The following is a 21,734-nucleotide window of genomic DNA, read 5'->3' on the forward strand; positions in this document are numbered from 1 at the left end:
GTGACGAGAGCAATTGCGAGTCACAAAGTGCCTCTTTGTCCCTGGGCTGGCTTCTGGTTCCTGGTTTTAAAAGCAGAAGTGGCACCAGTAGCCATGCAGATGAACCCTGAACCCTTTTTGTCCTTCTCTAGTGTGCGCGAATTGCCCAAGTGCCTCGAAACTGCATTCACGCAAAACGCTGAGTGGCCCGAATGCCCGCAAACGGCGCATGAGTGACGGCCGTCAAAAGCGCGGTCAACCGCCAATGAATGGTATTTTGCGGCGGATGCGTTCTTAGCCTTGAGCAATCTCGTCACGGGATGTGTCACCCAGCCCCCCCCCCCAAAAAAAACTAAAAACTTGTCTTCTGCGCTGCCTTCACTCCAAGAGATGAAGGAAGGCAGCAGACAAATGTTCTTGTTTGTTTCGTTTGTTGACAAATGGATCCAATCTGAATTGATTTCCCAAATTTGTCAATGACGAGACTTCTAGCAAGTCCAAATTGGACCCAAAAAAAACCAAAGACCGTGAAGAGAGTTTGAAAGCTGCACCTGTGAGGTTTTTATATCGTGTGCCCCCCCCCCCCACCCCAAAGTGGTCCCTCCCTGCCTCTCCAGTTGCATGCCGAAAGCAACAAAGCATGACGTGTCTGATTATTTTTTTTTCGGCGAGTGACTCGCCACTCGGCCTCGACCGAGCGCGTTTCCGGAGTCTGCCTTTCTTTGGGCGTGCCAGCGCCAAGGCTTGATCGGCACCAACGCGCCGTTGCTCCTCTCAGACGGGCGGGCCGGGCGCCCTGGAATGCGAGCCGACGCTATTTAGCAGCTGCGTGCCGAATAAACACGGGTCCAGGGGGGGGGGCTCTCTTTTCCAAGCCTCCCGCTCTCAAACGGACGGCACGGCGGCTCTCTGGGACCGGACTGGCCGCGGGTCCGCCGCCTGACTTTTTCCCTTTTTTTTACGGATGCGGTGGAACCTCCTAAGTGGTTCCATGTGTTTTGTGTGGGTGTGCGTGCGCATTTTGAAATGTTTCTCAAGCATCAAACATGGAAAAGGAGTCGAGTGAAAAACAACAAAACGCCCAACGTGGATTGGAAAAAGGGATTTCGCCCCCCTCCCACCCCACCCGGCCTATCCAGTTGGCCTGCTCCAGCACGCAGCAAGGCGGCTCCTGTTCTGTCCCGTCCCATCCCGTCCCGTCTTATCCACCACTTGGCGCACCACCGACCTTGTTCCACATCCGAATCAAATCCAAGCCCCGTGGGGGGGCCAAGACCTTTCACACAAAGTTTTGGCGGGCATTCTTTCAACAGCGGCCATGTTGCCCAATGGCCGTCCCAAACCGGACTTGTGTCAATGAACTCACGTGGACGGGCCAAAGGCTTGAAATTGATGGTCACCGGTGGCCAAGCGGCGTCCTCGGAGCCGTTTTCGGTATGCGGAGCCGGCGGGAACGGCGGCGGGGGGGGGCTGCGTATTTGTCGTGGTGAATGTTGGGGACTGTGGATGAGTTGCAGTCACTTTGTTGACTTTTGTCGCGCCGAACTGGCGGCATTCATTTGACAACATGGAAAAAGTGTGCAGTGGCTTATTTCTCGTCACCCCCTTTTTTTTCTTGGGGGGGTGAGGGGGGGGGTAACGTGAGTTGGAATTCTCTTTTTCCGCAGGGAAACCATGTGTCATTCTCGCCAAAGGAAAATCCATGTCCGAAGGGTGCAAAAAGCGCCAAAGGACACGGGCGGAACGGCCCGAAGCTTGACGAGCTCGCCGACGAGGCGGAGGCACGCGGGCCGACTAAGGGGAAGGTCCATCAGACGATGTTTTTGCTTTGACTTGCGAGATCTCGTCTCTCGGCCGTAAATAACCCCCCCCCCCCCTCCAAACGTCACTTGTGTGAGAGACAAGGGCTGACTGTTCCAGCAGTTGAGAATTTCTTCCCCGAATAGCGCCTCTCTCAACAGCAAAACAGCAAAACATTTTTTTTTTCCCCTTCCAACGGGCCTCGTGAGAGACGACAACAACTGAAGAGTGCAATGTTGCAAAGCCTCGGCGCCAGATGTGGACGGCTGCGCACTTGAGGAACGGACTGCTCACACACACACGGACAACTCTGTGTGTGTGTGTGTGTGTGTGTGTGTGTGTGTGTGTGTGTCAGAAATGGCAAGTTTCCCTTCATTCTTCTTGAGAGCCGTGAAGCTTCTTCTTCATTCCTGAGTGTTGGGGACGAGTCGTGTTGGAGTTCGGGGTGGGGGAGTGGGGGGGTTACAGAGGCAGCACTCAATCAACACACTTCCTGCTCCTTCAACTTTCCCTCGGTCCGCTTTTGAAAGGGCCGCTTTGTCTCGGGATGACGGCAAACGTCTTTCGAAAGAGTCGCCGAGGAAGCGCTCAACAAGTCGCTTGGCTTCCGCTTTGATTGAAAACGGGGGCCGCAAATCATGAACGCTTGGAGTAGGGAGGGGGTCGAAAACAGGCGGGAGAGGGCTCTCCAGGAACCCCAACGCCCTACCCCGGTTTTCGGGTGGGGGGGGGGGTTGTTTTTTAATGTGAATCATTTGTGGGCCCTTGCTTAACATTTCCAAAACCTCCAAATTTCTCTCAAGAGGAAATCTGTGCTTTTACTTTCTGACGATGCAAAAAAAAAAACATCAAAACAATAAAAAAATATGGATCGCTAAATTATTTTTTTTTCCCAATCGACAATTGAAATAGCGAGTCGCAGCCCAGCGGCGATGTCGGCTAAACTAAGCGCAGCTTTCTTGACATGCGGCTTATGGCTTTGTAGCCAGTAAATCCCGCCCCGTCCGCGCCATCGCCATCTGCTGCCGGACGGGGGTCGGGCTGTAGTCTGTTTCCACGGCAACACTGGACCCCTCCTCCCAAGAAGCACAGGAGAGCGGGTTTTCTTGTTTTTGTTTTTTTTTTTGAGGCTCCCACGTGCAGGCTCGCTTCCAAACTGTAACCCGAGCGCACTAGCGAGCGCCGCCGTAAAGCGCGCGGGTGGCGGCCGTCACGCAAAACTTTTACGCCGAGCAGGGAATTCACAGGGAGCAAGGGGGGTGGGGGGGGGGGCAAATTGCGGTGAGGTCGGAAGTGAAGCCCCGCCGAGCGAGAATGTCATCCCATCCCCCCCATTTTGGTGACCGAGCAAACGGAGCCCACCCGCGCCTGCGCCTGCGCTCGACTGGCTCCCGATAACCTTTGGGAGTTTGTTTGAAGAAGTTCCTGCGATTTGTTTTCAACTCTTTGGAAGCTCTCGAGCTCCTCTGCCACAAGGCACCCGCCCGCTGCCTGCGAGATTTCCTCAGTCGACGACGTTTGTGCTTTGACACCTTTCACCTCACGCGTCCCAAACGCATGGAGGATCATCTAAGCCACGCCCCCCCAGAAATTCCGAAAAGTGCACGCGCGCATCTCCGAAGGCTGGCAAGTGCAATGCAAAAGTTGTGATCAGACGATGCCAAGAATTCGCTGGCACGGAACTGCGTTTCCCCGTCGCGCTCGCAGCCAAACCGGAAGGTTCGGCTTACCTCGTTCGATTGCTTTTTGCTCGGACGAAAAAAAAAAAAAACTGACACGTGGAAGCGCCTTTTCGCTCCCGTTTGAAAGCTTGCGCTTTGTTTAGTGATGCCCCGGTGGACTGGTTCTCTTCAGTCCTGTTTGGCTGGCCCCCGTGTCCTGTTCTGATGGGAGGGGTCCACCCAATTCCAAGTTGATCTGCGAAGCCACTCTATGGGGCTGGTTCTTTTTCGGGCCCAGGCAGCAATGGCTGCAAGGTCGAAACCGAAACAAAAACATGGTGCAGGCGGTGCCCCCCCCCCCCCCCCCCCGCAGAGGTTAAACGGCGCCCTGTTCCCATACGTGAAAACTGGTGGGTAGCGCCCGGAAACGCATCAAAAAGTCTGGGGAAGCCATGGCTTCAAATGGACAGGAAGTGAGTCAAAGTCCAATTTTGGCCCACTTTTTGCACATTTATGGGAGGGGGTGGGGGGAGCGTCATACTTTTGTCTCTCCACTCTTTTCTTGTGGATTCCGGATTACATCCGATGAATAAAGGCCTGACCCTCCCCACCCCCCTCCCCTACAAAGGGGGAAGGGCACCGCATTCCTCCGCTGACCCCCGCTTTGCAGCGGCAATTAGACAAGAAGTGCGGCTTTTTACGCGGCCAAATAGCAGCCCTTGTGAACCTCGTGTGCTGTGCTCTCTGATTGCTCTCATTTCTTGATTCCAAGTGGGGGGGGGGCAAGGCCATTTTAAGATTGGAAAACAAATCAGAGGATCTTCAAAAGAACTCCGAAATGAGCCAGTGAAAGGGACGTCCGAGTCCGAGTGACTGGACTCTTACGAGTCGCAGTCAAGAGGCGAGCGGCGGCGTTCTGGGCCAAGTGACGAACAGAGGATCAAAGTCGAGACAATAATCCAGCCCAGATGTGGCGAAGGCACCAATGACCGTTTCAAAGTGCTCACCGGAGGAAAGTTTGACTTTAGCCAGCTGCCGATCACGAAATAAAGTGGGATGAACGCGGAAGAGGTCAGCGGCCGGAAACGGAGGCCGTCATCAAAACCACAGAAGACTCACTTAGAACAGCACCAGTTTTAGTTTTGGCAATATGTCGAAAAGGGCCACGGTTTGGCAATCCAGCAGATGAGTCACATGGCGGAAGCCCCCCCCCCCAATGCGAAGCGCGCTTGCTCTTTCACATCATTCGTCAGCTTCTTCCAAGTCTGAGGAGAAAGTGCCGAGTCATCCCCCCGGGAAGAAGGCCGGTGATTAGGAAGACGCTTACTTTTTGATGGAGTGGAGTTTCAGGCTTTATGTTATAGGAGATAGGGGGGCGGGGGGGGGGGGGTTCGGAGATGGCTGATGCCACTTTTATATTGTTCAGAGTGCTGAGCTAAGGCGTCCGCTCAACTTGTGATTCACGGTCCGAGCCACCCGACGTCGTCACGGGGCATAAATCTCGCCGTGGAAATGCTTCAAACTCCGCAAATGAGTTGGCGACGTGCTACGCTTCATTCGGAAGGGCCAATTACGCCCGAGCCGGGAGGGAAAGGGATGCGCAGTCATGGCATTCGCGCCATCAACCTTTCATCCCATAAGCAAAAAGACCAAAAGTTAGGGGGGGGGGTGTTACTTGAGATTTTGGCCTCTCTCTCTCTCTCTCTCACACACACAATGTGTGTGAACTTGAGCGGCTAGCGATGAATGACCCCCCCCCCCCCTGTGTCTCATTTTTCACGGCGAATCTTGGGGCAAATTACGGCGACCATCAGTCACCAGCAATGAATTCCATTATGAATTCGGATGTGGATTCTTTCACTCAGATTGGAAAAAAAAGCGAAAAGAAGGAAAAAATCAATTTGCTTTTCTCAATGAAAAAAAATGGACAGTATTTTCAAATTAAGAGTGCAGGAAAATGCACAACTGTAAAGTGAGTGTTTCTGGTTTGGTGTGTCGCGTGTCAGGAAATGGGCAAACATGTTAATTTCATTTGTTTTCCAAAACAAAAGCGGGTGTTGGCCAATGTCTTCATTGCGACGATGGCCCCCGCTTTCAATACGTACCGCCCGAATGTGAGAACTTTCGGGAACTTCTCGGAATTTGGCAAATTCAATTAAATTCTGCCTTCACAATGTAGCATGGCAGCAGTATTACAACTGCAAATGTAGAAACGAGACAACCCCCCCCCCCAACAAAACTCATTTGTGTTGAAGAAATCCTTTCGCCTCACAAAGTTTTTTTGTCGTGTCACGACTTTAGGTCATACCGTCACGTCTTCGTCTACAGTTATACGTTGGCAGTTGTTCAAGATCGACCACGTGGAGGCTTTCACTGGGTCTATCTTGCATGGGGGGGGGGCGCATCGAAAAAAGAGGTTAGTGTTGCATCAGGAGCAGCCGATGAGAGCGAGACGAGGGGGTGGGGTGGTGCTGCAGCAGCAGCAGCAGCAGCAGGAGGAGGAGGAGGCGAAACGGAGGAATGGAGAAAAGGAGGAGGGGGGGGGGGGACACCCACCCTGCGGGACTCCGCTCTTTGTCTGTAGCCCGCCGCGTCCAACGCGCACAACACCTCACGACGCCGCCGCCGCGCAAGCTTACGAGCTGCTCCGCCACCCCGACAACGGAACATTCGGCGAATGGCTTGAGCGGGGACTGGTGGCTGCGAGCTTTTCGGTGGACGACGTTTTTGTAGAGAGAGAAAAAAAAAGAGAAAGAAGAAAGCCGAAAGCCGGAGCGGCGAAGCGGCGAAGCAGCAGCATCGCGACCACAAGGTAACCGTTGAACTACTTGCTGAACAAAAGCAGCATCTCTGCAATGTGACCAGCAGATTTAACGCTAACTTTTCAGCCAGGTAGTTGGTCATTTGTGTCCAAAGCGACTTTTTAGTTCTGTGGTAGCGCGAAACCCCCCCCCCTACAGCCCCCCACCCCGCTCGCCTTTGACTACGTGTGAATGGCTACGCTCGATGTCTGGCACCTCGCCGTAATTCCGACGTGTGCGCTTTTTTTCAAACAAAAATAACCCGTGTACTTTTCCAATATGTCATATAAAGTGAATTAAATCAAAGTTTGAAGGGGACGTTCGGAGTTTGTGTCGTAAAATGCGATGAAAAGGCGTAAAGGGGGGCACCTTTTTGTGTGCCCCAACTTTCCGGCTAATCCACGTAAATGTCTTCGTCGTCTCGATGGCACTTTTTCGTCATTTTGTGGAATTCTCGAGTGCGGGTAAAAACACGCCGAGTATCCAAATGGACCACGAGGAACATTCTCGTGGATAGGGAAACTCGCCCCCCACCCCCAAAAAAATCATTTCGTTTAATACGTATGCAAGATTGTTTTAGCTTCGACTCGCAGCAGTAAGGAACACGAAGTAGCCAACGAGCTTGGCTTCCAAAATGCAGGCCCCCGTTGAGCCTCTTAGCCTGCAGAGGAATTCCTAACTAACATCCCAGATGTGGAAGCCACAGCAGCCCCCCCCCCACACCACCACCCCTTTCCGTGTTTACTTCGTGATGCCTTCGTCAAGGCTCTGAATGTCCACTTAGTCATATTGACTGTCATCCTGAAATGTTTCACAATGTGTGTGGGGGTTGGTAGGTGGGAGTGCAAGAACATATCAAGGGTTTTTTTGTGTGTGGGGGTGTGGGGGGGGGGGGCGATGTAGACTAAGCGCTAACTCTTATAATCCACTTTCCCCACATAAATAAACGGAAAATTCCAGCCATCTGTGCCAGCTTAACCAAAACAATTGTTCACCAAAATTGTTTTGGTGAAGAAAAATCCTTTCCCACTTTAGTTTGGCCTCATAAAAACTAAAAAAGAAAGAGTTTAATCATGGATCATTCTCATTTTTTTTTCAAATCCTCCTTGAACCAAATCATGAACATTTTATTATTATTACAGATGTACGGATAAATAAAATGGTCGTCTTTTTCTGCTTCCAGGTAGTGGTACTCAAAGTATGCTCCCCACACGGGACTCCCTCTCGTGCTCGTTGTGAAAAATGAACGTTCCAAAGATTTTTTTTTGTTTGAGGAGGTCAATTGTATTTAACCAGAAAATGAAATCCATTGAAATGGAGATTGCTTTTTCATGGGTGGACTGGCCAAGAAGGCAGAGCATAACAATAACTTCAGAACAAAAACAACAGAAGAAAACCGCATAGATGGATCAAAGAACAGACTCGGGTTACTTAAGAAAAAGAAAAAAAGCGACTGAATTTCTGTCCCTGTGGACGACTGCGCCCACAGTGGCATTGTAAACGCTGACTAAACGTGCAAAAGGCAAGCGCAACGGCAGGCTCTCATTATCACAACACCGTGTGGAACATCTACAAAGTCACAGAAAGCATGAAAAGCAACCCCCCCCCCAAATAAAAAAACGTGTTCTTTATTGGCCGGCGCAGCAAGTCACGTCAGCGGATAGGAAGAAAGCGGCGCTCTATTGCCGTATCTCAGCTTGGATCTTTGTCGCGTGGTCATGCTAAAGAAGCGCAACATCTGTGTCGCGGGCTTTCGTTTGAAACCCAAGACTCCATCTTTGGCTTCCCCGCCATCCTAGCTGATAGTTTTATACCCGCCGACTCCTGCTGAGGAGCCCCGAAGTAAGATTTGGGCTCTTTGGTCTCCAATCAAAGCGCGGTAAGGCGCTATTGTGGTCATCTTGTCTACCTCAAAGGTTTCTTTTTCTTTCCAGTACACCCAAAGTATGTTAAGTCCCAAGCTGATTGGAAAGCCTCCGGAATGGAAACCGCCGTCTGCCGGGTTCCGCGCAGATGTTTGGATTTGCGGTGTAAACGTGAGCTGAAGCTCGTACAGCCCAACGGAAACTTGTACGGTTCGCTTTAGCGAGGAGGGCCGCTTTCCGACACGACTGGTGGGAAAATGTCACATTCATACCTTGGGAAGCGGGCCAGGACAAACGGTTGTTTTTCACGGCGTGCGGCTCAAGCCGCCGAGTGGCTTTTTCCGTATATGGTCGCCATTTCGAGTTGATGTTGATCGAGTTCAATGAGCTCAGGCGCCGGCAATCTGCGCTTGCACTAAAATCACAACGTTGTCTGTGTACAATCTGCCCCCCCCCACTTGGCTTTGGGAGATTGAGCCCGCAGGCTGTGTTTGCGTTTGGCACGGTACATAATCAAACCGGTTCACTTGACTTGGGGGTGGCACTGGAATTTTTTTTTTTGAACTTGAGTTATTCAATGGGCTGTTTTGAAAGCAACATTACGGTTTTGTTACCAAACCTGCGAAGTTGAGATTTGGAGCGGCAGAGCCAAAGTGAGAGGCAGCATAGGAATCTCCCAGGTGGGGCATTTTATCATATTCAAAGTACAATTTCCTTTGATATATTTGAATGAGATGTGTCACACTCATCAGACGGCTGGCTTTTCTTTTTCTTTTTTTCTTCCTTCACCTTAACCCGATATAGGCGTGAGTATTGACGTTTGAGCGCGGGCGGCGACCGATAATTGCGAATCAAAAGCTTTCTGTCTTTCTGACGCACACGACGCCGACTCATCAAATGTGTCAAACGGCCGCAGCGTCGCACAAACTACCAGCAAGGAAGAACTATTCTGTCTGATCCTCCGCAAATACCTCAAAACTCGGCCGATATCGGCCTGATATACGAAGCTACTCGACCTTGTTTGGGTATTCGCCTGTCCCGGATGGTTTTTAATTAAAACGGCGTGACATTTGCATCAAAAGTAAATGCGCGTGTCAGCTGATCTCCAAACGCACTTTCGACACCTCCCACACACAATGGAATACTGTATTTAAAAACGAGTCATGACAAACGAAGACAATTTTTAAAAAAAAACGGAAAAACACAAATTTATTTGTGGATCTGAAAAACAGGGGGGAAAAAATCACGGATGTACTTGTGTGAATGATTTTGAAATCTCTCCCCATCCCCATTTAGAGCGGCGGCTGCTCCAAACTCTCAAACGTCCTCGGATGGCAACTTTTCCAGCCTGCTTTTCGCATCCTCCTCGTTATTAGTGCAGCGTGCTTGACAGTGTAAAAGTTACGAGCTTGGTCACGGATGGCGTGAAGCCACAAGATTTGCTCTTTCGTTTCTTATCTTTCCGCTTTTGCCCCCCCCCCCCTGCGGTCATTTGGCAGCCTCGTACAATGTCGAATTCAAGCGATGGTTTGGCGCAAGACGAGAAGCCGATACGCGGGTGAAACCTGTTGGAAGGCAAATCAAAACACGCAGCAGAAATGCTCTTTCAGCCGCAGGCGTGCGACAAAGTGTTGAGGCCGCCGCGGATGACTTCACGGCTCCTTTTGGGCGTACACTGGCGCCCCCCGGTGGCCGTCGTTGAAAACGCCGCAGATGTGCTCTCCCTCCGTACTCGGGGCTGGAGATGAACAGCGACAAAGTCAAACGATAAATGTATTTTGTGCACTGCTTTTTCCGTCCGTCGTCGTCGATTTTAGCGGATGTTTCATCCCGGCTACCCTTTTCCATTCTTTGCGGACAGATCTGAGAAGTTGGCCGCAGCCGGACCGGCGAGATGAGCTGGAGCTTCCTCACGCGTCTCTTGGACGAGATCTCCAATCACTCCACCTTCGTGGGCAAGATCTGGCTGACGCTGCTGATCGTCTTCCGCATCGTGCTGACGGCGGTGGGCGGCGAGTCCATCTACTACGACGAGCAGAGCAAGTTTGTGTGCAACACGCAGCAGCCCGGCTGCGAGAACGTGTGCTACGACGCCTTTGCGCCGCTGTCGCACATCCGCTTCTGGGTCTTCCAGGTGATCATGATCACCACGCCCACCATCATGTACCTGGGCTTCGCCATGCACAAGATCGCGCGCATGGACGACGCCGACTACCGGCCGCGGGCCCGCAAGCGCATGCCCATCGTGAGCCGCGGCGCCAACCGCGACTACGAGGAGGCCGAGGACAACGGCGAGGAGGACCCCATGATCCTGGAGGAGATCGAGCCCGAGAAGGACAAGGAGGCGGAGGAGAAGCCCGGCAAGAAGCACGACGGCCGGCGGCGCATCAAGCGGGACGGCCTGATGAAGGTGTACATCTTCCAGCTGCTGTCGCGCGCCGTCTTCGAGGCGTCCTTCCTGTTCGGGCAGTACGTGCTGTACGGCCTGGAGGTGGCGCCGTCCTACGTTTGCACCCGCTCGCCCTGCCCGCACACGGTGGACTGTTACGTCTCGCGCCCCACCGAGAAAACCGTCTTCCTGCTCATCATGTACGCCGTCAGCGCCCTGTGCCTGCTCTTCACCGTCCTGGAAATCCTCCACCTGGGCATCAGCGGCATCCGCGACTGCTTCTGCGCGCCGCGGCCGCGGCCCCCCGCCCCTCGCCACTCGGCGTCGGCCAGCCAGAGGTCCTCCATCTCGCGCCAGCCTTCGGCGCCTCCGGGCTACCACGCCGCGCTCAAGAAGGACGCCTCGGGCAAACTGGGCTTCCGGGACAACATGGCCGACTCGGGCCGCGAGTCCTTCGGCGACGAGGCTTCGTCGCGGGAGCTGGACAGGCTGCGCAGGCACCTGAAGCTGGCTCAGCAGCATCTGGACATGGCCTACCACAACGAGGAGCTCAGCCCGTCCCGCAGCAGCAGTCCCGAGTCCAACGGGACGGCGGCCGAGCAGAACAGGCTCAACTTTGCCCAGGAGAAGCAGACCGCCGCGTCCGACAAAGGTACCTTTCGCCGACTCCGGCCTCGCGTATTAAAAACAAAACAAAACTATATGGCACTCTGTTCTCCCGGTGAATTGCTTTATTCAACAAGATCTGTCCAAAAAAGATAAAAAAGCAGGAACATGATTCCGTTCCTGATCATGTTCTTCCTAGTAGTTCAATCCGTACGATTGTTTTTCTTCTCCATTTTATGACAATTTTTGGTGATGGGTGCTGGCTTTTTTCCCCCCTCGCTCTCCCCCCTTGCAGGTATGCGTGCATAGGCAGTGGTCAGCGCCAGCCCAGCTGACACTGGAAACTGGAGCCTGGCATCAGGATCGCTGATTGGACATAAGGGAAAGCAACCGGAATTTGAATGCGTGTATACGTTTGTCCGTATGAAAGAGACGCGGCGACCTTGAGGCATATGAAGTCGGCCCCGAGCGATCGCAGTGTTACAGCCGCTACAAGGTCCAAAAAAAAGGAGGAGAACAGTGGTCTCAACCTGACATTACTTGAGACAAAAAAAAAGGAGATCCAAAGTGCTTTTTGCGATAAACCGTTACCATGAACATCTCCCTCAGGGCAGCTACTTATTTTTTTCTTTCTTTTTTTTACATTTCTATATATTATATATCTTTTGTTATATGAGATTTAGAGCTAGTCACAAGTTAAGAGTTGCAACTTTGGGAAGTTCAGTCAAATGCATCTCAGAACTGGAATTCCACTTTTTTTCTCTCTTTTTTGGGTGGGGGTGTGTGAGAAAAACCAGGAATAGTGTGAATGGTGAGCAAAGTTGAATGGATGAGGCACCGCGCTTAAAAAGGAAGGTACTGGACCAAGGCTCTCGAGTGTGTTTTGATACTGTTCTTGTTTTCTTGGCAATGTTGCACCAGCTTTGCAAACGTTCTGGAGGTGCCTCCGCCCAAAGACAAAAACAAACCTGGGTAATGCTTGAAAAATGCCGAACTCTTAATATTGTTCTTTATTTTTTTTTTCGATGGTCTTGTAAAAAAAAAAAAAAAAAAAAGGCGCATTTTTTTATATGTAAATATAAATAACTGCTGTCTGAGCTCCCCCAATGCCTGATTGAATCTGTGGGATGGGGCACATTTTGACCATTTCTTTTGGTACAATTTAAATTTTTTTGCTTCTTCCTTTTTATAACATCGGTACACACAGCCCGCATTTGTTTGTTTAAAAAAAAAAAAAGAAGAGCAAGGGATAGTCTTGTCGATGTTGCTGAATGACTGGTTGTAAACCTCGCAATCATATCAATGTGAAGCCAATGCCTTTTGATTTTTGGGTATGTGAAGTACACCCACTCAGTGCCATTTTGTGCCGACTCAAAGACATCATCTCAGTGTATTTTTTTTAGAAGGATGCTTTTTGTACGTTTTATACCTTTTTTGTAATGATAGTTTTGTGGTCGTTTTTTAAATAAAATATTTTAAAAAACTAATGTGTCCCAAGTGGTTTTACTCAGCTTCGCAAGTTTATTTTCACAACTGAAGGACTGATGTAAAAGGACAAAAGCCTTTATAGTAGTTTCACCGACTGTCAAAAATAGGTCTCTCGTTACATGATGCATGAAAAAGCCTCAAGATCTCGTGGTTGATATTGAACAGGAAGTGACACGCTTTTGTTTGAAATTTGAAATGAATATCGGAAACATGAAATATTGAACAAACTATAGTGTACAATGAGGACAAGAAAAAAAACCATCAGGGGTTTTGCGCACATTTAAATAGTTTTACAAATACATTTTTCAAATATGCGTCACATTTTTCCCCCCCGAAAATGTTGATTTGGTCTTGATGGACGTCATAACGCTGTCACACTGAAGGCAGGTGCTGCCGTGCTGTCCGTAGAGGGCCGCGGACAACCCGAGTGCAGCATCCAATCATGTTGTAGAAGAGTGGAGGCAGTAGCCAATCATATTTCAGAAATGGACTAGGATTCTTCGTAACGTGAGCGGGGTAAAAAAAAATCAAGATGGCGTCCATTACACACGTGACGTGGATTAGACCAATGCGGAGAAGTGCGGTGAGTTCAAAGCGTGTCCGCACCGAGTCGTTTTGGCCCGGCCCCACCCAATCGGGCTCAGGTGCGTCTCCGCCCATCCCTCGCGGTTCCCCGAGTGCGGAAGCGTCTGGGTCCACAACTCCGCTTCGTCAATGGCGTCCTCTTCGGTTCTGACGCCCGACGGCGGAACTTTGACGCCTCCCAGAACCTCGCAGCCCGACGGGCTTTCGGACCGTCGCGAGATGGCGTCCCCGAGCCTCCCCGCGAGCCCGGTCGAGGGACTCGAACTCGGCGGCGATGGTTCGGAGAAGCTGAGCGCGTCCGGCGTCAACCGCATCCTGACCGAGTTCTTCGTGTACTTCCTCCGCTGCGTGGTGCTCTTCTACCCGGTCTACCTGACGGGCTACCTGGGCCTGAGCATCAGCTGGCTGCTGCTGTGCATGCTCTTGGTCACCTGGTGGAAGAAGAATCGCCAGTGGAAGGACTCCCGCATCGGGAGCGCAATTGACTTTGTGGACAACGAGAAGCAGGTGGTGAGCACGGAGCTGAAGACCTCCCTCCAGATGGCATCGTGGGTACGTCCAAAGCGCCCCAAAACCGATCAACAAAGTTACTTCTCCTCGTCTTTTAGCTAGAAAGGACAGCGAAAGTGCTCATTTGGGGCAAAGGCGGCCGTTTTCGTTTCTGAAGCACACGCATATTATTCCGGCTTCACCAAGGTGCACATTTGACACCTCATGGCGCGTCACCAAACCAAAAATGTCTCTCTCGGTAGACCTTCTGCCATCTATAACGCGAGACCTATTGCAAGAATGGTTGAAAACTAATTGAGATGAAATGGAACGAAGTGCCGCCGCGCGCTCGTTGCGAATTGCTTCAGTTGAAGGAAAAAATAAAAATAAAACCCGTATGCGGTTGTTTTGAATGTATTCGCTTGGCATACCTGATTTGGGCTGAACATCCGAACTATCAGTGTGGCTGCACTTGCACCACCACAGCTCACCAGCAGGCGGCGCTTGAGCGTGCGGCAACGTCACCGAAGGTGTCATTCATATTTCCCATTTTCAAATGGTAATGATGGCGGATTGCAAATGAAATCCTTACCCCAAGAATTCTGCATTCCTGCAATGCTTCTGTCAAGTTCAGTGATTTGTGTTGTGGGGAGGAAAAACACTTTGGACATTAACTGTAGTTTTTTTTTCTTCTCTCCCCCTGCCTTCCAAAAGATCCAATTTGCTGACGTGGAGAAAGTTGAATGGGTTAACAAGGTAGGGTCTTAAAAGCACACCTTGAGCTTTGTTCTTCCTTCCGAACCAGCGCCGACGACTGGCGAGTTTGGCCTCAAGTACCGCTTGAGGATCATTTCAAGACATGGCTTGTAGTCTTTGTGCTATTTTTGTTTGTTTTGTTTTGTTTTTTTGCATGCGTTTCTTGATCTGCTCCGGCGCGGAAGGTGTTGGAGCAGGCCTGGCCTTTCTTCGGGATGTTCATGGAGAAGCTCCTGCGGGAAAACATCCAGACGGCCGTCAGGCAGTCGAACTCCGAGCTCAAGACCTTCACCTTCACCAAGATCCACTTTGGACATGTGGTGAGTCTTTCAGCAGGCCGTACGTGGACGAGAAAAGCACAGCGAGTGGCTTACGTTTTCCACAGATTGATTATGCTTTGCGTCAAAAGGGCTCAGATCGCCCCCCCCTCCCAATTCAAACACTTGACGTGTAGCAGAGGGCAAAGCTATCCATCGTTGGAAAAGTAGCCACAGTGCAAGGGGAGAAAATGAGCAATGTCGCCCTCTAGCGTTTGGAGGGAGGTTACTCTCGCTCAAAACTACATTTTTAATGTAATCGCTTAAAAAAATGAACTGAAACTACATGTCATATTGAGAAATAAGTATAATTACTGTGAAAATGTCTCTGGACTCTGGGGGGGGGGGGTCTCTGGACCCAAGCACGTCAGTGACCGGATGTTCTTGATCGCAGCCACTCCGCATTGTTGGAATCCAAGCGTACACGCATGAGGTGGATCACCGGGAGGTGGTCCTGGACCTGACCGTCAAGTTGGTGTGGCACGTTGCTCCCGCGGGGGCCCCCGGCCGCGTTTCTGACCGCTTTTGCTTCGCAGTTACGAAGGCGACGTGGACATCGACGCCGAGCTCAAGTCGGCCATCACGGCCGGCGTCAAAGGACTTCAGGTGAGTCGGCTGTCCGAGTGACATCCCCCGTGAAATGCAATCCAATCAAAATGGCAAGACCAAAAGTCCTACCTTAGCCTTTGGGCTCAAGTGTCATCCCGCCAATCAAAGTTGACGCTCGAATTTTGTTTTGACGACAAATAACCTCCGGCGTCTTTGAATGCGTCAGCTGCGAGGGATGATCAGGGTGATTCTGGAGCCTCTCATCGGACAAGTGCCGCTCGTGGGAGGAGTCACCTTCTTTTTCATCCGCCGCCCGGTGAGTCCGCTCCTGAAAAAATTATCTTCTGGATCTACGGGAGTTTTACTCGGAAGGCCATAAGGCCGAGTCCTAACGGCCATGGTTTCCTCATCTTTCAGACCCTCGAAATCAACTGGACGGGCATGACCAACATTTTAGACAGCCCCGCCTTCAGGTGCCTTCTCCTCTCAGACCTTTGGGCGCTCGCCCCGTCCGTCCTCATCGATCGCCCGTCTCTCTTTTTATTTTTTTTTTAGCTCCTTGTCCGAGGGCACCATCATGAACAGCATCGCCTCCCTGATGGTGCTGCCTAACCGCATGTGCTTTCCGCTCATCGACCAAGTCAAAGTGGACCAGATGAGGTTTCCGCTGCCCCGCGTACGTCGCCCTCGCCGTCGCGCCCGCCACACGCCGCCGGTTTTGAGCGTCCCCGTTTGCTCCTCAGGGAGTGGTGAGGGTGCACTTGCTGGAGGCCAGGGACCTGGTGGCCAAGGACACGTACATGATGGGCATGGTGAAAGGCAAGTCGGACCCGTACGCCATGCTGCGCGTGGGCGACCGCGGCGTCAGGAGCAAGACCGTTAAAGAGAATCTGCACCCCAAATGGGGGGAGGCCTATGAGGTAGGAGAACGTTGCGGCCGCGACTCAAACTTCTTTGAATTTAGAGCGCTGCTCCCCAACCGGCGACCATTTTTTTTCCTCACCATTACTTTTAAAGCACCGGTACTGCCAACAAAGATAATTCAAGTATGTGTGTGTGTGTGTGTGTGTGTGTGTGCTCAGTTTGTTGTCCACGAGGCGCCGGGACAAGAGCTGGAGGTGGAGATTTTTGATGAAGACACGGACAAAGACGACTTCATCGGAAGGTAAGAAGGATCGGACGGCCAAGCCAGTTGTCTCGATGCCTTCCTCCAACGTGCGCTCACCCCCGTCAGGTATGACCTCGATCTGGGGGAAGTGAAGAAGGAGAAAGAAATGGATCAGGTGAGGCCGCTTTCACTCGTCATTGGAATCAAGTTGAGCCGTCTTTTGTGTCCGCCGCTTTGTTTTTGTTTTTCCCTCGTCTGCTCCCAACGGTCGGCGACAGTGGTTTCCCCTGGAGGGCGTCCCGAGCGGAGAAGTTCATCTGAAGCTTCATTGGCTTTCGCTCCAAGATGACATCACTCTGCTGAAGGAGGTACGAAGCCGCCGCTCTCGAGGAAAAAAATATTTTCGAGCAAAGCCGCCACCCGTTAAATAGCGCCGCTCAAGATTCGATTGTATTTTCATTGGCGGAGGCAGAACTTCACCACTAAGCGTGCCATATCGCACTTTGCGCGGCTTATGGTACACTGCGGCTCTGCTCGCTTTTTGGCTTTTTCTGCTTGAAAATGGCGAGTCTTCAGCCAGCGTCGCCTCCACACCGCGGCTGCAGAAACGCACCGCAAGGATTTAAGATAAGATAAGATAATCTATATTTGCGGACGTTGTATCGGTCTGTCGTGGTGAAGAAGGAGCTGAGCCAAACGGCGAAGCTCTCAATTTACCGGTCGATCTACGTTCCAACCCTCATCTATGGTCACGAGCTATGGGTCGTGACCGAAAGAACGAGATCCCGGTTACAAGCGGCCGAAATGAGTTTTCTCCGCAGGGTGTCCGGGCTCTCCCTTGGAGATAAGGTGAGAAGCTCGGTCATCCGGGAGGGGCTCAGAGTCGAGCCGCTTCTCCTCCATATCGAGAGGAGCCAGATGAGGTGGCTTGGGCATCTGATTCGGATGCCTCCTGAGCGCCTCCCCGGTGAGGTGTTCCGGGCATGTCCCACCGGGAGGAGACCCCGAGGAAGACCCAGGACACGCTGGAGAGACTATGTCACCCAGCTTGCCTGGGAACGACTCGGGATCCCCCGGGGAGAGCTGGAAGAAGTAGCTAGGGAGAGGGAAGTCTGGGCTTCCCTGCTAAAGCTGTTGCCCCCGCGACCCGGCCCCGGATAAGCGGTAGATGATGGATGGATGGATGGAAGATAAGATAAGAACCCCTCTATTAGTCTCGCAATGGAGAAATTCCCAATTCACAGCAGCAACGTTATGAAAGGAAGAAGTAGAACAACAAAATATAGGAGCTGCTGGAAAGGCAGCCACTCTCGTGGCGCCATTTTGAAGTCAAAACAACCCAAAAAAACACAACACAACACATAGGACACAAACCGTCATGCAATCTTCACCAATTTTCTGCAGACACTTTGTTGTCTGAAGCAGTTGTAGATGAAAGAGGAGAGGTTAAATGAGCCAGGTTATGTGACTCTTCATAATTGATTATCCATTTTCCATATTCCATAATCCATTTTCCTCTCCTAGTCGTCCGAGGGCTACGCTTGTGCCATGCTTGCCGTGTATCTGGACAACGCCTCCAACCTTCCCGTAAGTCACCCGCGGCGCGGCGTTTACATGACGGAGAGAGAGATTGGCAAGCTCAAATGTGCTGCGGGGATTCATCCAATTGGCGCTTCTTTTATTTCCTGAACCAAAGGTGTGAATGTCTGCTTGCAGAAAGACTTGAGTGAGATCGAGCATCACCATAAAAAGAAACACGGGAGAGAAGGTCGGGTAAGTGTTGAGCATGCATTGTCGTTGCAATATTTCGTCCGTCGCAGTAGCCGGTAATTCCTGTCTTCCAACTGCATGCCGATCGTGTTTCCTGGGGCTTCCGCTTCCTCCTCAGTCGTTGGAGCTTTGCTGGACGTTTCAAAACCAAAAACGCGTCGCTAGCCATTTGCAGCACGCGTATTATGCGCTTATTTGTTTCTTGGGATTTTGTTATAGTCAAAAGCCATTCAGGCGAGCGTTTTTGTTGATTTATTTTTGTTGCTAAGACCCTATGCCACCTCTCCTCCTCTCTTGCCCTGAAACACACACACACACACACACACACAAAAGGCAGAAGAGACGCAATTATCATTTGACATTCAAGTAGCCTGCCTGGTGAATCTCAGTGCCCTCTTTGTTGCTACTGCCGCCTGCTGGACATTCACTGTAAGTACAATCAAAAGCACAAAATGGGAAATGTGGACGCTGTGATCCAAGTTATTATGAACATGGGTGTGTGGGGGGGGGGGTCAAAACATCAATGACATTTTCTGTCAATGTATATTTCAACAATTATTTCAGCGTCTAGCATCGTGATAATCCAATGCGCAAGCTATCAGAGTGACGCTTTGACAAGAGTGCAATTGTTAGATGCAGTTTGATTCATTTGATGATTATTTTGCATACCTGCCGACGGATCGGCTTGATTTTTTTTTTTTTTTTCCCAGCTCACCAGGAAGTCTGCGGGTCCGAGCTCCTATGTGGAGTTGTCCATCGACGACACGGTTCAGAAAAGCAAGGTACGCCACAAGATGATCAAATTTCATTTGAAATAGATTATTCGGGGTGTGCCCCACCCGCCGACCCCGATTTCAGGTAGTGGAGGGAAGAATGGATGGAGGGTTTTGATTTTTGCCAAAGTAAAGCATTCACGGGAATCGGATGGCTAAGTGCACATGCAAGGCTAAGCTAATGTCGCTACGTTGCTTCGACTGGTAACGTTCCCATCAAACGGAACGTTATGGCCAACAAATTCGTCCGCGTCTCTTCTTAATGTGTCCTCAGGTTGCGTTTTCCAACAAAGACCCCGTTTGGGAAGAGGGCTTCACTTTCTTTGTGCATGACATCAAAACGCAGCAGCTCATTGTCCAGGTCGGAGAGGCGCCGCCGTGGAAAGTGAAGCCGTTCCAAAGCGTTGAAGGAGGAACCTGACCGTTATGGGATTTGGGTCGGCAGGTCAAAGAGAACGAGAAGAAGACGCAACTGGGCATTCTGCGCTTGCCCCTGAGCCGCTTCATCAAGGTCTCCAACATGATGCTGGACCAGCGCTTCCTGCTGGAGCAGTCGGGAGCCAACAGCCAAATCAAACTCAAAGCCACGCTCAGGGTGGGTGGAACGGCACGGCGTGGCCGCCGCTTTCGGCCGCAGAGACTAACTTACCGCGGGTCACGTCGATTTTTATTTTTTTTTTTAATGGTCTGCGGATCTTGAAAAGACTCTTGCTGACCCCAACAGGTTCTCACTGTGGAGCAGCCGGCACCCAAACCCGTCATTGAGAGCCAAGAAATGGCGCAGAGCAACGCCAGCGTGTCCTCCACAACCGCGTTTCCTTCCAGCAGTCGGGCCTCGTCCGCGGGCGGGCCGGAGGACTACACCACCCACCGGCGGGGTTCCTATTTGGCCACGGAGGCCTTGAGGACCTCCCCGTCTACCGTCAGCACGGGGCGCTACGACTCGCACAGCCTCTTGTCGGAGAACGCTCTTGCGGCGTCGCGCTTCGATCTGGTGGATGGGGCCTCCTATCCAGAGTGAGTTTCGGGGACGTTTCAGCTGCACCACAGCAAAAAAAAAAAAAACTAATCGTGGGTTACGTTGACCCACGGCAAAATCAAAAACAAACGGCAGGCATGAACATTTCTGGTTATACCAAAGAAACAAAGTCAGAGGGCCTGACTTTGATCAATCCAAACCAAAGAAACAAAAAGCGGGTCACAATGACCCACTGAGTGAGGTCACAGTGACCCCTACCAGAGAAATGAAATGACTCGCATCAAAGAAAGAGGCTAAAAACGGGTCACGTTGACCCTTGGATATTTCTTGCATACCAAAGGAAGAAACTAACAATGGGGGGGGGTCACATTGGCTCATAATGGACCCAAAAATCAAAATCCGCCCACCCCCCATCATGTCCTTTTTCCAATCTTCAAATATTTGTTTTATTTATTCTGATGCAAAAGTTGTGCGTTCCTCCCCTCCGGCTTGACCGTTTGTGATGTTCCGTAGGGCCCTCCGCAAACATCGAGGAAGCTTGGGGGAGATTTGCCTGTCTGCGCGCTACGCCACCCTGAGGAACAAACTGGTCATTACGGTCAACGGCTGCAGGTACTGTATTGTCGCGCGCAAAGGAAAACCCGCTCCGCACTCGGATGTATTTTTGTCAGCGAAAAGAACGGGAATGAGCAAATGAGGGCGCAACGGTCGCTGCGCTCTCGTCACAGGGACATCTTCGCCTGTAGCGAAAACGGAACCGACTCGTACGTGCGGCTGTATTTGCTTCCGGACCAGACGTGGAGACACCGCAAGCGCACTCACGTCAAGAAGCGGACCGTCAATCCCGTCTTTGAGGAGAAGTACACGCTGGCGCTTTGCTTAATGACGGAGCCATGGCACTTTCTCCATTGTGGCCTGTGTGTGTACGTGTGTCTCTTCCCAACCGACATCAGGTTTGAGTTTGACGTGTCCCTGGCGGAGGCCCTAACGCGCACCTTGGATGTGGCGGTGAAAAACAACAAGATGTTCCACATGCGCGAAAGGAAGGACATTGGAATGGTAGGCGGGAAGACGAAGAAAGCATTTTCACTCGCGGACGCACCGCTTCATATGCGTCTTGCCAAATACAAATGTTGTTCGCTTTGGGTCGATCGATAATGGTGCCGAAAGGAAGTGTTCGTATGTGTTCTGCCCACAGGTGCTGATCAGTCTTGGCCAGCTGGATCTTGTCAAAGGTGTCAAAGACTGGTATGGGAAACTTGTTGTGAATTTAGTCGCTCTACTTTTCATTGGATGTGGAATTGCCGTTTTGGGGGCCTCAAAATGTTTGCACGGGCAGGGGTTCGAACACGACAGTGGTCTTTTTTTTTGTGTGTTTGTTTTTTTGGGGTGAAGAGAAAAACTCTTACCTGGCTGACAGTTTTAGCTTCCACATTAGATCAAACAATACATTATTTGTAAAGGACTCTTTCTAAACGTATTTCGGTGTCTTTCTTTCTTTTTTTTTCCCTCACAAGGTACAAGCTCTCGTTACAAGGCCAGAAGCGTCAAAGCAGGGGCGAACTCTAACATGCTTCCAGATCAAGACCATCTGCTAAATAAAGCACGAGGCCATTGAAGCTGTTACTGTATCTTGATTTGGATTGAACAACACAAACTAAACTGCGTTGATGTGATCAATCAGAGGAATATTTGTTGTGATCGACAGTATTTTTTAATGTTTGTTTGACAAGCTGTTGTTTTGCATTGATAGGATTTTTTTAAAACAAGAGATTTATTTGTAATGTGGTAAAAGGGAGCTTGAAATAAAAAAAATAAA

The 21,734-nt window shown here is 51.0% G+C and overlaps 2 protein-coding genes across 2 annotated transcripts; both read left to right on the forward strand.

The window, feature by feature from the left end:
• Positions 1–5,941: 5,941 nt before the first annotated feature.
• On the forward strand, positions 5,942–12,341 carry gjc4b (gap junction protein gamma 4b). The gene is made up of 3 exons (XM_052082021.1): positions 5,942–6,252; positions 9,968–11,147; positions 11,397–12,341. The coding sequence occupies exons 2-3, from the start codon at positions 10,001–10,003 to the stop codon at positions 11,408–11,410; spliced, it is 1,161 nt and encodes a 386-aa protein (XP_051937981.1). The 5' UTR covers positions 5,942–6,252; positions 9,968–10,000; the 3' UTR covers positions 11,411–12,341.
• Positions 12,342–13,201: 860 nt separating this feature from the next.
• On the forward strand, positions 13,202–21,534 carry esyt3 (extended synaptotagmin-like protein 3). The gene is made up of 23 exons (XM_052082006.1): positions 13,202–13,726; positions 14,378–14,419; positions 14,605–14,739; positions 15,131–15,207; positions 15,273–15,342; positions 15,512–15,601; positions 15,703–15,758; positions 15,841–15,961; positions 16,029–16,205; positions 16,368–16,450; positions 16,520–16,568; positions 16,672–16,761; positions 17,918–17,980; positions 18,110–18,166; positions 18,874–18,945; positions 19,211–19,297; positions 19,382–19,531; positions 19,661–19,953; positions 20,429–20,527; positions 20,644–20,775; positions 20,869–20,974; positions 21,114–21,163; positions 21,433–21,534. The coding sequence occupies exons 1-23, from the start codon at positions 13,304–13,306 to the stop codon at positions 21,482–21,484; spliced, it is 2,574 nt and encodes an 857-aa protein (XP_051937966.1). The 5' UTR covers positions 13,202–13,303; the 3' UTR covers positions 21,485–21,534.
• Positions 21,535–21,734: the final 200 nt, after the last annotated feature.

The sequence above is a fragment of the Hippocampus zosterae genome, chromosome 12, assembly GCF_025434085.1.
Source record: "Hippocampus zosterae strain Florida chromosome 12, ASM2543408v3, whole genome shotgun sequence".
Lineage (NCBI taxonomy): Eukaryota > Metazoa > Chordata > Actinopteri > Syngnathiformes > Syngnathidae > Hippocampus > Hippocampus zosterae.

Coding starts and splice junctions, on each gene's coding strand:
- esyt3 (XM_052082006.1), top strand. CDS start 13,304: ATGGCGTCCTCTTCGGTTCTGACGCCCGACGGCGGAACTTTGACGCCT. Junction 13,727..14,377: donor CCCTCCAGATGGCATCGTGG/GTACGTCCAAAG, acceptor GCCTTCCAAAAG/ATCCAATTTGCTGACGTGGA. Junction 14,740..15,130: donor AGATCCACTTTGGACATGTG/GTGAGTCTTTCA, acceptor TCTTGATCGCAG/CCACTCCGCATTGTTGGAAT.
- gjc4b (XM_052082021.1), top strand. CDS start 10,001: ATGAGCTGGAGCTTCCTCACGCGTCTCTTGGACGAGATCTCCAATCAC.